At 39.9% G+C, this 16,585-nt stretch overlaps 1 protein-coding gene across 1 annotated transcript; it reads right to left on the bottom strand.

The window, feature by feature from the left end:
• Positions 1-150: 150 nt before the first annotated feature.
• LOC137277518 (methylcrotonoyl-CoA carboxylase beta chain, mitochondrial-like) lies at positions 151-16,424 on the bottom strand. Its single transcript, XM_067809286.1, has 17 exons — positions 16,233-16,424; positions 15,526-15,592; positions 14,638-14,722; positions 14,259-14,360; positions 13,490-13,617; positions 13,146-13,258; positions 12,010-12,123; positions 11,168-11,232; positions 10,206-10,305; positions 9,819-9,914; positions 9,487-9,559; positions 9,142-9,218; positions 8,728-8,794; positions 8,047-8,203; positions 7,460-7,574; positions 7,172-7,257; positions 151-4,107 (listed from the first exon to the last, which is right to left on the bottom strand). The coding sequence occupies exons 1-17, from the start codon at positions 16,365-16,367 to the stop codon at positions 3,990-3,992; spliced, it is 1,698 nt and encodes a 565-aa protein (XP_067665387.1). The 5' UTR covers positions 16,368-16,424; the 3' UTR covers positions 151-3,989.
• Positions 16,425-16,585: the final 161 nt, after the last annotated feature.

Here is a 16,585-nt window from a genome sequence, read left to right on the forward strand (position 1 = left end):
TTAAACATTCATTTTCAGAAAATTTGATTTAATCCAGCAGTGCACCTCTGCAATACAGACATGTAGCTGGGTTTTCCGATCATTTGGTATGCTTTGCTCATCAAAATCTGTACAAAAACTAAATAGCTGAAAAGACAACAACTGTGTAAGAGAGATCTATTTGTTTACTTCTTGGCTTTGATCTGTTACATACACAACTGACATACCCCTACACACAATATATCCAACAGCACACTGTTATACATGTTAAACACCAGCTGACACACTTCATACAATCTACATGGCACTCTCACACACAGTACATACTTAGGGAAACATCAAGTCAAACAATGGTAATAACAGCATACAGGCCATGCAGACTTAGAATATCTTGCTGAAACATTACATCGATACAAATATTGAAGTCTGGATCACATCGACCAGTCAAAAAAAACTAATAAAAATATATCAGCTTACAATGACCAGAAGACTAAGTTTGATCATCTGATCCGTATGTTATAGGTCATGACAAGCATTGCAGACTAATTTCAAATCTACTTTTGCAAATTATCCGCATTCATTGCGATGAAGGAAACTCAAGTTCCACACAAAGTCAACTTCTTTATTGCAAAAAAGAAAATGACTATCCATAAAACCTGTTTTTTCTCCATCTTTACAACTTCTAAAATGTCTCTCCAAAAAGTTATAGTGAGATAACTATTAGTCAGTGGTAGACAGAGATGACACGTAATGCTACAATTTTGGCAGTGAGTCAATATGCGAACATATCCAAGAGATCTCGTGATGTGTTACACCATGCAGCATACATGAATGTTATCTTGCATGAATGTTATCAGCAATATCACAGAACACCAGAAATGGCCTGATACAGTGTACCCATGAGGGGAATCCCAGATATCTTCAGTGTCGGCATGAATACTTTCTAACCTTTAGGCCTGATGCAGACAAGTCAATGAAAGAGATGTAATAATTTTTATGGGGCACTGAAAAAAACTTCCATGAGAAATACTGTCACAGATCATATGAGTAGAGCATTTAACACTAAATATGCAATTCAAACAAATTGTAAATACCATGTTGCCCTCTAACGTTTTTCAATGAATTGCACTCATCACAAAGCTGATTATCATTTGGTCAAGCTAATTTCTGTCGCTGCCATGTTTATGTTGCTTTAAGTGTCTCCCTTACATGTTGTATGATCAGCTTAAAGTTGACCTACAGTAGGCGTTAGTGCTGGATATCACATCAAACATTTACATGGTCACTTCAATAAAAATAAGTATGTATCATAACTTCAGTGATCAACAAATAGTTACATGTACTTTTAGAAAATATGTCTCCTTTATTCATTGTTATATTTCTTGGTAATGGTAGATTGGTAATCACTTGTCAAATTTTAACATTTCTGAGGGCATTTATAATTAAATTTCACTATACATGAATAAGACAAAATATGTGTTACATCATTTAGCTCTAAATGCCATAGTTATTCCCTGAGTCAGTACTGTACAGCTGTACATGCCAGCAAGTAATTCACTTACTAAAATCAAGCATGTGAAAATTTAATACAGCTAAACATACTTGAATTATAGTTTTACATATTTAAGTAAAGTTTCCCGTTTCCATACAGTAGCTTTCTGTTTATGTGCAAAAAATATGTGTTTACATAAACTTTCTATTTATGCATAGTGTCCTTCACATGACAGAGCAATACTGTTAAAACCACACACACCAGTTATTCATATGTAATATGTTATGATGTTTCTCACCATTTAGCTAAATCATTACCTAAACACACATTGTCTAAACATCAGCTATCACAATCTCATAACAAATGGTTTGATATGTTCCAGATTATCCTGTATATAACATTTTACAACTTGTGCCCAATTTTGAATATTTAGTGAACAGCCACCTCACATCAGAAAATAGTTCTACACGGCAACAGTCTCCAGTTCCATAGCTACTATCCTATATTACTAAACCTGATGCATGATCATTCCATGATCATGAATCGTACAGTCATGTATGACTCAGTCTGCATTTCATTAAGGTGAAACATGCAGACATGGTGTCTCTCAATACAGTTAGAATCCACACACCTAACCTGTGACAAGATATAGAAAAACAAGACCCAGGTAAGTTGACAATTTCAGTAAAATACATAAATTCTCCATTTCCACATAAATGTTTAGTGCATGTGTACAAAGACACCCAAAATTCCATTAACTTTACAGTTGACGAATATTAACCCGAGGTTCATGATTACAGAATATTATCTCGACCTGCACAGCAATGTAGGCTACCCATTGGTCAAAACGGATCATGAGCTTTAGGCATATTTTTCTATGTTAAACTGGACCATGCGCATCCCTAGTAATAACATGTCAACAACAGTTATCTTCCCTGTTTGCATTGTTTGAAAACAAACACTAGACCGCGATGCAGTTTCCACTGGAGTCAATACTCTCCAAAACCCATCACCAAACAAGAGTTTCCATCTATCCACAGTGTACAACAATCACTCTATCCATGTCACAGGGGCCACAGTATTGTCAAGATGTCACTTTGGTGCCGCTCAAATTATGGCTGTCACTGATCAAAAGAGTGTAGATACACATTGTCTCTCTCTATTAATCAGTGAGTTGGCAATCTAAACTAGAATAAACTAGCACAAATTCACCTTCTTTTCTCCCATCTTCTACCCGCCCTATCTTGATGCCAGCAACCCAAAACGACTCACTGTCTCACCTATAGCAGTGTACCATAAACAATCCTTGCATTCACTACAGGTGTGTCCATGTGTTTACCTTTTGAAGGATACTGACAGGACTAGATCTCTCACGTATCTCATGTGAGTGCCATCTTCGAGGTCCAACACAGGTCATGCTGGCCTAACCTCAAGTAACCCTAAGTTGATGAAAGTTTCATGTTGACAGAGTAGCCGTTGCTTAGGACGTTATGCATTATTTGAGAGTTCCTAAATATACAAAAATTTGACAACAAATGACAGTGTGGATTTCAAACGTTTGATTGCACCATTTCTAAGGTGGAATGTCTGCACGAGGTGATGTGACCGATCAAACGCATATAAGACATCGCCGCTTCAGGCAACGTTTAGTTTTATTTGTATAAATACTTTATTTCAGTCTAGAACTGTTGCACGGTACGAGGCCGAACATTTTGTGCTGAATGCAATGTGTGAACCAAAATACTGTACACTCACAAATAAACAAAAGGTATTCATACTACTCAGCTGCCGTTTTGATTGTCTCATTCTTTCAGGCCAGATTTAAAGCATTTATTGAGGGTGCCCACCAAGAAAAATGCATTACCAAGTGTCCGCGAGTTTGATATGGAGACTTATTATGTGTCCAAGTCAAATGTCATACCTCGAACTTTGTTCTCATTTGACATTTAACTTGATAAATCTCCATATAAAACTCGTGAACACATGGTAACTTCTCAAAGAAAATCATAATTACTCACTGTCAATGTCAGTAAATACTGAAAGGCTCCAAATATAGACTGAGTTTATTTTACACTGCTTTTAGCAATATTCCAGCAATATCATGGCTGGGGACACCAGAAATGAGCTTCACACATTGTGCCCATGTCGGGCATCAAACTGGGGTTTCTGACATGACCAGCAAACATTTTAACCACTAGGCTACCCCACCACCCCTTTGGAACCTCGAGGCAGAGTGCTGTTCATGTGAAGAACCAATGTGATCAGAACAGTGATGAATTATCTATCCCACATAAAAAATTGTGTAAGCACCAAATCTGTCCAGAGTGAGCTAACATGGCACACATTCACTAAGGGACACAACTCTGTAAATATGAGCTGCAGCAACTGAGACCAATGGGCTAAAAGGGAGCATTTATACAGAAAAGTGCTCTCTATTTATAATGAGCAATGCTCATATTGAGGTCATTCAGTTTATCAGAAACACTGTTCACATACACTTACAACTATAATACATTGATTACATTCGGAACACTCCAAAAGATGTCTCTTGTCGAGGAGCATTGAGAGCAGCACTTAGACTCAATCCAAGCACCGTTCGAGTATCTGCAGGATCAATCACACCATCATCCCATAACCTGAAAAAAACCCACAAAATACAATCATGGGACTTGCCAAACAAACATCTGGTACATTTCACCTTAATTATCAACTTAAATAGTATTTGCATTTCTTACAAAGTGTACCCAAGACACAAACACTTTGCAGCAGTCATAGTGTGTTGTATTTGCCTTGGACTGGCAGCTACAAGTGAGTTGAAGGAGTGAGCATGGTTTTCAGGCCGTTTTTAGCAACATTCCAGCAGTATCAACAGCGGGGGATGCCAGAAATGGACTTGACACATAGTACCCACATTGGGAATTGAACCTGGGACTTTGGCGTGATGAGCGAACGCTTCACATGTGGGATGAAGGAGGTTGATGTCCACTGGTGTGGGTATGACAAACCAAGGATCTAAATCACTGCCCATCCTGGATTCAAACCAAAGCTCAGCAGATCCTTGCACATATAGCAAACACTTCACTGTAAAGCCACCTGTGGCATCTAACACCACTACGCAACTCATGACACTAACAATAAACTGTTTTGCACATCATCTACAGATAGAAAATATACATTTTTGTGGGATGCTTATCAATAAAATGTGTTTCATAAAGACAATGGTGCCATGTGTTGTGAATCACGTCCTTGCAATTAAATGTGTGTCCTTACATTTTACCTGGTTTTCACTTTCATGGCCTATTCTGTACTAGCACTGGCGCAGTAAGGACTGCCTTCCTCTCTCTGCACACCTGAGAGCCTCCCTTCTCTCTACTCACTTAGCACTAGCATAGTAAGGACTGCCTCCCTTCTCTATACTTCCCTAGCACTAGCATAGTAAGGACTGCCTTCCTTCTCTATACTCCCCTAGCACTAGCATAGTAAGGACTGCCTCCCTTCTCTATACTCACTTAGCACTAGCATAGTAAGGACTGCCTCCCTTCTCTATACTGACCTAGCACTAGCATAGTAAGGACTGCCTCCCTTCTCTATACTCACCTAGCACTAGCATAGTAAGGACTGCCTCCCTTCTCTATACTCACCTAGCACTAGCATAGTAAGGAATGCCTCCCTTCTCTATACTGACCTAGCACTAGCATAGTAAGGACTGCCTCCCTTCTCTATACTCACCTAGCACTAGCATAGTAAGGACTGCCTCCCTTCTCTATACTCACCTAGCACTAGCATAGTAAGGAATGCCTCCCTTCTCTCTACTCACCTCACACTAGCATAGTAAGGACTGCCTTCCTTCTCTATACTCCCCTAGCACGAGCATAGTAAGGACTGCCTCCCTTCTCTATACTCACTTAGCACTAGCATAGTAAGGACTGCCACCCTTCTCTATACTGACCTAGCACTAGCATAGTAAGGACTGCCTTCCTTCTCTATACTCACCTAGCACTAGCATAGTAAGGAATGCCTCCCTTCTCTATACTCACTTAGCACTAGCATAGTAAGGACTGCCTCCCTTCTCTATACTCACCTAGCACTAGCATAGTAAGGACTGCCTCCCTTCTCTATACTCACCTAGCACTAGCATAGTAAGGACTGCCTCCCTTCTCTATACTCACCTAGCACTAGCATAGTAAGGAATGCCTCCCTTCTCTCTACTCACCTAGCACTAGCATAGTAAGGACTGCCTTCCTTCTCTATACTCCCCTAGCACTAGCATAGTAAGGACTGCCTCCCTTCTCTATACTCACTTAGCACTAGCATAGTAAGGACTGCCACCCTTCTCTATACTGACCTAGCACGAGCATAGTAAGGACTGCCTCCCTTCTCTATACTCACCTAGCACTAGCATAGTAAGGACTGCCTCCCTTCTCTCTACTCACCTAGCACTAGCATAGTAAGGAATGCCTCCCTTCTCTATACTCACCTAGCACTAGCATAGTAAGGACTGCCTTCCTTCTCTATACTCCCCTAGCACGAGCATAGTAAGGACTGCCTCCCTTCTCTATACTCACTTAGCACTAGCATAGTAAGGACTGCCTCCCTTCTCTATACTGACCTAGCACTAGCATAGTAAGGACTGCCTTCCTTCTCTATACTCCCCTAGCACTAGCATAGTAAGGAATGCCTCCCTTCTCTATACTCACTTAGCACTAGCATAGTAAGGACTGCCACCCTTCTCTATACTGACCTAGCACTAGCATAGTAAGGACTGCCTCCCTTCTCTATACTCACCTAGCACTAGCATAGTAAGGACTGCCTCCCTTCTCTATACTCACCTAGCACTAGCATAGTAAGGACTGCCTTCCTTCTCTATACTCCCCTAGCACGAGCATAGAAAGGACTGCCTCCCTTCTCTATACTCACTTAGCACTAGCATAGTAAGGACTGCCACCCTTCTCTATACTGACCTAGCACTAGCATAGTAAGGACTGCCTCCCTTCTCTATACTCACCTAGCACTAGCATAGTAAGGACTGCCTCCCTTCTCTCTACTCACCTCACACTAGCATAGTAGAACTACCTTCCTTCTCTATACTCACCTCGCACTAGCATAGTAAGGAATGCCTCCCTTCTCTATACTCACTTAGCACTAGCATAGTAAGGACTGCCTCCCTTCTCTATACTGACCTAGCACTAGCATAGTAGAACTACCTTCCTTCTCTATACTCACCTAGCATAGTAAGGACTGCCTCCCTTCTCTATACTCCCCTAGCACTAGCATAGTAAGGACTGCCTCCCTTCTCTCTACTTCCCTAGCACTAGCATAGTAAGGACTGACTCCCTTCTCTCTACTCACCTCGTACTAGCATAGTAGAACTACCTTCCTTCTCTCTACTCACCTCGCACTAGCATAGTAAGGACTGCCTCCCTTCTCTATACTCACTTAGCACTAGCATAGTAAGGACTGCCTCCCTTCTCTATACTCACTTAGCACTAGCATAGTAAGGACTGCCTCCCTTCTCTATACTGACCTAGCACTAGCATAGTAAGGACTGCCTCCCTTCTCTATACTCACTTAGCACTAGCATAGTAAGGACTGCCTCCCTTCTCTATACTCACTTAGCACTAGCATAGTAAGGACTGCCTCCCTTCTCTATACTCACTTAGCACTAGCATAGTAAGGACTGCCTCCCTTCTCTATACTCACTTAGCACTAGCATAGTAAGGACTGCCTCCCTTCTCATACTTCTTTATTACAGGGTCCATCAGAGCCTTCTCCTCCTCTTCTGTCCACTATAAGTATTCAACAAACATGCTATATTCAGGTGGACATCCTAAGTCTGTGGTCCATGTGGTCCGGACTCGATTATTTACAGACCACCATGTGGCTGGAATATTGCTGAGTTTGTCATAAAACTAGAATCACAATATCTCATACCAAAATTAACATGATAATTAACATGAATAAAAAGCAAAATCATCTCCCTGCACTCACCGGCTTTCCTTCTCGAGCTCGTTGTTCCCTTGTAATCTGTGCAAGTACATTGGCAGCCTGCTCACCTCCCATCACAGAGATACGGGAGTTGGGCCACATGTACAGAAAACGTGGGCTGTAATATCAAATGTATGTGGTATGTTAAAAAAAACCCAACTGTTCCTTATCAGAAATGAATGGCTAAAAAATGGTGTATGTATATAAAAAATAATATTCGTTCTAAAGGTGTCAATGCGATCTGGCGTATACAATGTTTCTGATATTAATGTTTACAGCATGGAGTGACTGAGTGAGTGAGTGAGTGAGTTTAGTTTTACGCCGCTCTTAGCAATATTCCAGCAATATCACGGCCGGGGACACCAGAAAATGAGCCTCACACATTGTACCCATGTGGGGAATCGAACCCAGGTCTTCGGCATGACAAGCGAATGCTTTAACCGCTAAGCTACCCCACAGCCCCTTCACAGCATGGAAAGGCAGGAACTTTTCAAATATTCAATTAGATATGTCCAAATATAGTCATAGACATCATTAGAAAATGTATTATATTTACTTCCCTGGTGTTTACCTAAGAATCCATTCCTTACCTGTAAGCGCGGCCACACATGCCATAGTTGCCTGCACCATAGGACCCGCCAATGATGACAGTCAACTTGGGCACTCTCGCACATGCCACAGCAGTCACCATCTTAGCGCCATTCTTTGCTATTCCACCTGCCTCAGCCTCACTCCCCACCATGAAACCTGGCGGCAGAATGTGATGGTAAGATTAACCAAACACAGTTGGGCTATAATCACTCTAAGCATAAACATACATGTAATACAGGCATCTAGGAATATTCACAATATACATTTAGTCTTACATGAGTAAATTTAATAAGCAAAAAGTAATCTTTTGTTTGTTTGGATTTTTTCAAACCCTTTTAGTAGAATTAGGTTCATAAAATATCTAGGGAGCCATCTGACTCCTGGTGTGGTTTTTTAGGGGGGAGCTAAACCAATATTGCAGCAGCCAAAACAATTACAAGAGGCACTAAATGAATCAGAACACATTTAAACCAGGCTAATAATGTATGGTGTTTCACTTGTGATGTATCATCATTACCTTGCAAGATACCTAGTGGGTTATTCATGAACATTAAGCTGTGTTTTGCTCTCAATTTTCTAATACCTACTTTCTAATGACATGAAGCAACGCCATCTTTTGTTCTCAGTGATTGTTGAGATGTAAAGAGAATAGACTAATGTGTTTCTTCACAAGTATGTACCTGTAATATTTTGCAGGAATATCAAAGGGATCCCTCTTTTGCTGCACAATTCAATAAAATGTGTTCCCTGAAATGAAAACAATCAGCATCATGCATACTGCCTAGGTTTTCAAAAATCAGTTGTGATGGTCAAGTGAGCTACTATTGATGATCAGCTATAATTAAATTCCACCAATACCAACCCTGACACACCACAATGTACTATAACTAAATTCCACCAATTTCACACTCGAGAACACCAATAATTGGCTCTACATATTTTGTCCAGGTGGAATCGAAATGGAGAGTGGTGCAACAAGTAAATGCTTTATGAAAAAGGCCAATATGTTTTCATCATGTCACAGTTTTGGTAAACATGGCTTAAGGAAGCTTAAACAAGGAGAAAGTTTTGAGTTATTTATTTGTAAAAGCTACCTTAAGTGCAGAATCAGAGAATAAGACACCATTGTTTCCTATGATACCAACTGGATAGCCCCAGAGTCTGGCAAATCCTGGAAACAAAACATGTCATGAATCACAGTCATCAAGGAATCAGAAAACAAATCTTTCAAAATATACATGAGTATTCAGTCTTGAGTAGACATGAGAGTGACTACTTACACTACTTGTAATTCATTGCTATTGGATAACTTCATTTCAGTGGAAAGGAAACCAAGCCATTCAGTGTGTTCCTATATCACAAATCTCCAAAAGGCACTAGTTCACCAAACACTTCAGAAGCATTGGTGTAACAATAACTTAAGTATTTGCCCAGCTTACCAGTTACAAGTGTGTCACCGTACATTGCCTTAAACTCATCAAAGCGGCTACCATCCACCAGCCTGGCTATAACCTGCAAGAAACAAACACACAACACTGACAATAATGAATAACACTACAATCACACACCATGTATAGTGAGTGTGGCAACTGTGTTTAGAACTAAATCTCAGTTATATCATGGCAGGAAGAGTGAGTGAGTGAGTGAGTGAGTGAGTGAGTGAGTGAGTGAGGGAGGGAGGGAGGGAGGGAGGGAGCGAGCGAGCGTGTTCTGATATAGTTCATGCTTCAATCTGTGAGTTCACACACCTATGACATGCAGTGCTACCCACCTGCCTGATGTCAAAGGTTTTCTTCAGGTTGTCACCAACAATGCCGTACAGCTCATCACTTGGGTACAGAGGGTCCTCGGGTGTCTCAATTGTTACCTTATGTTACAAACACATGACAAACAATTACAATAACATTACAACAGTTCAATACCATGTTATACATAGTTTCATCATTACTGCATTGCAATTTATCATTTTTAAGGTAATTTGTAAAATTCAGATCCATACTGAATACGTATCAGGAAAATGAATCATTCTACACTATAATAACATAGAAAGCTATAGCATATGTAGCTATTAAAAACCATCAGGTGTTTTAATCCAGGGCATGTTAATGGCAGACAGAACCTCTGATTGGCTCATCAAAAAGGGGTAGTAGTTTCCTACCCCAGGAGATTTTTCATAGTTAAGGTTTCTAATGACCCTCCTGGCCAGGTGAAGTGCGTGCTGGTCGTCCTGGGCATAGTAGTCTGTCACTCCTGACTTCCTGTAATACAGCACTAAGTGTTAGCATGGCAGTACATGGATTAGATTATTACGTGTTGTTCATAATACTCATAAAATGAAACAAAGTATTCTAAAGAAGACCTAAAGACATCTTTAACAGTTTTATTAAGATTTATTATTACAACAGTTTCCATGATTTAGTAATGCTCTAACCAACAAGCTTGGTTTGCAGAATCACTATTTGAGGATCACTGTTATTGTTTATCACCTGTTGATGAGTGTTGAGGCCAAGAGAGAGGGCTAAACATGAATTTCTCGCTAAACAACATCTCAGACAAGATATTGATCAAAATGTGTTTGTAACTATCCTTGTTAAAAACTCCCAGGTGATGTACTGGATATCCATATTTTGATGCTTAACTCTGATGACAGTACTGGACATATTAACAACCACAATAGTAATTTTGCAAGATCATATATTTTTCCACTCCCTATCAATAGAATCTCAAATTCTGATCAGGGTCCAAAGCTTTTTGAATTGCCAATGGCATGATGAAATTTTTAGGTTATAGTTATAATATTTTCTGCACAGCAATAAATCGCAAAACCATTTTGTGAAACCAGTGATGAATGTATATTTGCATGTTCAAATCTTCCAACTCATGTTGTTTACACAAATCACTAACAGGTCAAACAGTTGAAAACAGATAACTTCATCTTGTAAATAACTGTTTGACTTGCCATTTCTTCAATTTCCTCACATTTGTTTAGCTGTAGGAGTAGTTGCTAGATGATTCTACAGTGCCATTTTTAACATAAGGAGAAGAAGCATATTGAAGTTGGGTTGCTCACTAGAAGACTTCATGTCACTTGATAATCAAGCAGTAGAAATGATATCTTACCCACAATGCAAATCAGCTCCGCCCAGGTCTTCTGCTGACACTTCCTCCCCTGTGGCAGCCTTCACCTGTTGGGAGAAACATTTATAGAGCATGTCACTCCACATCGCATCGTCTATGCAGGGTATCACAATCATGAACTGAAGAAACCTCACCACACAGGTGGACACCCACAAGCACTCTATCGTGAACGCCTGTGCCCAGATGAGCACATGCGAACCATCCCCACAGCTGCCTTGCCAAGTGAAACAATATGGTGACCAGACATAATGTCATTAAAAAAAGAAACAAACAAACAAGAAAAGCAAGATTTATGCATGTCAACTTTTTTATTGTGAATAACACAACGTTACAGAGTATATGCTTGCTCCTTCATCAGGTGGTATAATGTCATTCGTCTCCACCTTCCCTTTTCCATAACCTCCAACAAGAAGACAAGAATCTTGTCAAAGAAAAACACAAGCTTGTCATGAATGGCTTAATGTAACCAAGTGCTGGCATCCGTTCAGGGCTTTTTTGAGCTCTCCTGGGTGACAATAGCGCAGATGCTCTCTAGTTAAACAGTAAACAGACACTTCATCGCACTGGAGTTACCTCTCTCGCCGACACCACCACAGCTTGTAACAGCTGGGTGAAGGAAGCCTCACCTGGCTAAACAATAGGGAGACACCCCACCACACTGGAGTTACCTCTCTTGCCAACACCACCACAGCTTGTAACAGCTGGGTGCATTCAGACTCACCTGGTTAAACAATAGGAAGACACACTGGAGTTACAGCATCTTACATTTAATATCAGCGTCTACTGATTGTTGATCTGATGTTCTGTTCAAAATGATTTCTTACCAGTGGTGGTCCAGCTAGAAATATTGTTCCCTGTTTCCGGACAATAATGCTCTCATCTGACATGGCTGGGACATAGGCCCCGCCTGCAGTACAGCTGCCAAGTACAACCGCTACCTGCAACACACAACACATCATTTTGTTGAGTTTTCAGCGCCACACATACAGGAATGGGCAAGCACATCTATTTATTTGTTTATGTTTCTGTGATGCATCAGCTGCAACAACACAACACAATCAAAGAGAGTGAGTGAGTGAGTGAGTGAGTGAGTGAGTGAGTGAGTGAGTGAGTGAGTGAGTGAGTGAGTGAGTGAGTGAGTGAGTGAGTGAGTGAGTGAGTGAGTGAGTGAGTGAGTGAGTGAGTGAGAGTGATTTTAGTTTTACTCAGCAATATTCCAGCTATATGGTGGCAGTCTGTAAATAATCAAGTCTGGACCAGACAATCCTGTGACCAACAGCATGAGCATCAATCTGTGCAAATGGGAACCGGTGGTATGTGTCAACCAAGTCAGCGAACCTGACCACCCAATCCCATTAGTCACCTCTAAGTTGCATAGTTGCCTTTTATGGCAAGCATGGGTTGCTGAAGGCCTGTGGTACCTCGGACCTTCACGGATCAGAAAAAGAATGATTTTGATAGGCAAAATATTGGCCACAAAAATGTCAGTTGTGATCTTTCACAGGTCAACTCCAGAGGTACTCAGTTTCACTTTTCACACAGATAGGGAACTTTTTGACATAACAAGATGATTAGTAATTCCATGAGGGTTTTCACAATAATGGGACACCTGGCTGAAGTCAGAGCTCAGATAAACTAATCTGAATGTTCCTCCCAGTGACAATGACATGCTTCTTGTGTATCCTAAGGATGCAAGGTCTGAAATTCACTAAAGGAAATGACTGCAAATGCTGAGGATTTATGGAAGGATATTGATCATATGGGGATACGAAGACAGATCTACACCTGAATTGTAACTTGTAACATAAACCTTTTCAAAGTCACAGCTGGTGCAATCTAAACATGAAGCGGTGTATGACAAAATCATCTCATTACTAAAAATCAAGGACTGTCTACAGTGAAGTACTAGAGAATGTCTCCAGTAAGTAGAACAACATTCCAATATGTTAATACAACTTACCTGTGGTATTCCTTGAGCAGACATATTGGCTTGATTGAAAAATATGCGGCCAAAGTGGTCCCTGTCTGGGAAGACTTCATCTTGTCGAGGTAGATTAGCTCCGCCGGAATCCACTAGACGAAAACATGGTAAATTGGATGTGATCACACATTCTTACTTGCACCTACACTGTGAGGGAGATTATTTAAACAGTGGATGATCAGAATTTCTAAGTGTATAATGTGGGTAGCTCAGGGTAAGAGATACATGTACATGAACAGCTAAGGGGCATAACTCTGTACTGTAAAATTCAACATTCATATCATTATGACAGTAATATTCACAGGCAGAACTAATCACCTCACCTAGATAAATACATGGCAGGTTGTTTTGCTGAGCTATCTCCTGGGCTCTCAGGTGTTTTTTCACAGTGATGGGGTAGTAAGAACCTCCCTTTACTGTGGGGTCATTGGTGACGATCATACACTCCACACTGTAACACAATGAATACACGACATGCAACCATCACAGATCAAGACATGAGACTTGACATTTTCCCATTAGAACATAATTTATCTGTTTAAATTTCTTTTCTGGCTAGTAAAATCAACAAAAGAATAGACAAATGTCAAAGGTTGGAGAATCTGATATCAGTGCTTATATTAAAACTCCTGAGTCCTCTTAGTATCTCCCTTGCAAGGATATGTTCTCCCACTGATACGAGTCTCCTTCCTGTCATTATCTCCCTTGTAAGGATGCATCCTGTTAAGTATTGGATTCTTCTGATTATCACCCTTTCAAGAGGCATGTTCAGAACCACGAGCACCCCTGCCATCGCTTCCTGGAAGCATTCGCATGGGTCCTGAATGGATGATATTATCTCCTTTGAAAGGATGTATTAGGTAACACAAAACCAAATAGTTTTACATGATTCAGTCTGTACTGAAGGCTCCCTGTGAAAGGATGCTTTCTCCTACCCAGTTTCTACAATTATCTTCCTTGAAAAAATGTCTTCTATAATCCTTTAGACTTGAGGGATTCCTGAAATTATTCCCCACGAAAGGATATCTTCCTTCATCCTGACAATCACCATATTCCTATAATTATCTCCCTTGAAAGGATGTCTTCTCTTACTTTGATACTCGCCCGATTCCAGTGATTATCCCACCTGCAGGGACATCTTCTCCCTTGTACAAATTGTAACCTGCCAACTGACTTAACTCTAGGAAAGGTGACCTGCAACAAATCCAACATCATATTTGAATTCCAATTCAGCATCAACAGGATTTTTAAAGAAAATTACAGGCTTACGCAGTTTTAGCCATCTTAAATGCAACAACTTTCAGATTTCATTATTTGGAGAAACTAAGTCAGTTTAATGCAATTCTAATTCAAAGTGATAGGATCCAATGAAATAATGCAATGCTGCAACAAAGCATGAAGTGAAAATATTTCCTTTTCTTATTTTGTACAGATGGCAATCAAGATGACAAATGAGAAAGGGTCAACTTACTCTGGGTCTAACAGATTGTTTATTCTGTCCCTTGGTAGCATCTTACCCCGGGATGTGTGTCGGTCCCTGGCCTTTTGCCCACCCCCTGCAGATGTAAGACATCAAATCTAGTACATGAGAGGAAATCAAGCAAATATCCTGTCACCTGTATTCCTCCAGTACTATATCAGATCACAAAAGTAACCAGTACACTTTATTTTATGAGAACACAAATACACTTTACACACGCTAGAGTCAACTGTATTCCCACAGAACATATGTATACATCATATGCTAGCAAGAGTGAGCTGTATTCCATCAGTACTAATATAAACTTGACAATAGCTTCACATAAGCTAGAGTCAGGTGTATTTTCCTGATACCACATAGAATTCACACAAGCAGTTCCAGCAGGTATTTATCACAAAGGTTCTTGTCATTTGCCTTTGCAGGATCCCTGTGTAAAGAGCGTATTGAACTCTGTTATACAAGATATGCGTAGATAATGACACTTATCATGAGTGAGTGAATGATTATGGTTTTACACTGCTTTTAGCAATATTCAAGCAAAATCATGGTGGGGGACACCAGATAAGGGCTTCACGCATTATACCCATGTGGGGAAATGAAACCCTGCCTTTGGCGTTTTAAACATTTTAACCGCTAAGCTACCCTACTGCTCCCAACATACTCACCATGAACCTTTGTGAACATGCTAAAACTACCAGTCACTATCAAAGCTCTGCATTAATCAATTCACTGAAAGTGAAATGACATGAATATGGAAAACAACTTATTTTATTGTCTGTCAAGACATTTCAGAGCTACTCGTGCTCATTTCACCTGATCAAGCTAAGAAATGACACATCAGTTCAATCACGTAACTGAATTGAAATAACCTGAACATACCTTCACAAATCCTTCCAACATTCTGTTTTAATTCCTCCACAAGTGCTTTCATGCGAACATAATTATCCTGAAAGAAAATTCACAATTAAGACAAAATTATATATTTATATATATCATACATTCATATATGGAATTACAGACTAAATGTTCTATTTTCCTTATTACAAACACTAAAAGTCTTTATGACAAGCATGTGATTGGTCAGTGTGGCAGGACATAGTTACACTTTTTGTCATGTAAATACCTCTGGTGTCATCATTGATATCCAGTGATTCATACAAGCATTTGTGCTGCTAGTTTGCCTTTCATGCTCACTGGAATCTCTTTCACAACTGATATTCAGATACTACTTAGTATCTGGTGCTATTTGTATCATATTTAGCATTTGCTAGAACAAACCAATTTCTGCTTGTTCCTGACACAATTTATCAGTGGCCACATGTACAACATAGATGCTTTTTGGTGATATTTTACCTTTTCACGCTAAATGCAAAACCTTTGGATGGTGAAAAAAGTCTGGACGTACTCAGCTATTGACGTCTTATATCATATATAGAAAATTCTAATAATCAGCTTATGAATTCTAGTCAAACTTCAAACATCATCTGACATTATTTAATCTACAGTCTTTACTGCCATGTGTAGAAAATATTGAACAGGGTGACTAATTAGAATGAGTATCAACAATAACGTCTTTAAAATAACACCTGATATTCTAGTGAACTTATGTCCGGCTGAGAGCCTATCGGGGCAACTTCATCCACATGGTATTTTCGTCGCATGACATGCCAACAGCGGGTGCGAAAGAAAGGTGCTAAAGAGTTTAAGGACTTTCTAAACATTCTTGCAGATTGAATCCGGCCTTTGCTCTTTGAGGGAAATTAACTAGAGTTACTCCCCTTTCATCCTATTATTTTCTACGAAAGTATATACATATTTGGTTTATTTGTGATAATAAATGATTTTGCATCACATACGTTTGTATAAATATTTTTTATAACGAATATTATTAGTGTCGGTGCGTGTTTATATACTGTTTTATCCAAATGTGAATATGTAG

This window comes from Haliotis asinina, chromosome 3, assembly GCF_037392515.1.
Source record: "Haliotis asinina isolate JCU_RB_2024 chromosome 3, JCU_Hal_asi_v2, whole genome shotgun sequence".
In the NCBI taxonomy this organism is placed as follows: domain Eukaryota; kingdom Metazoa; phylum Mollusca; class Gastropoda; order Lepetellida; family Haliotidae; genus Haliotis; species Haliotis asinina.

What these genes read in the sequence shown, in the direction of transcription:
- LOC137277518 (XM_067809286.1), bottom strand. Translation starts at nt 16,367, where the DNA reads ATGTTTAGAAAGTCCTTAAACTCTTTAGCACCTTTCTTTCGCACCCGC. An exon ending in GGAATCGGGCGAGTATCAAA is followed by an intron (nt 13,618 to 14,258) that starts GTAAGAGAAGAC and finishes ATTGTGTTACAG; the next exon opens with TGTGGAGTGTATGATCGTCA. An exon ending in TTCTAGCTGGACCACCACTG is followed by an intron (nt 11,233 to 12,009) that starts GTAAGAAATCAT and finishes TTCTCCCAACAG; the next exon opens with GTGAAGGCTGCCACAGGGGA.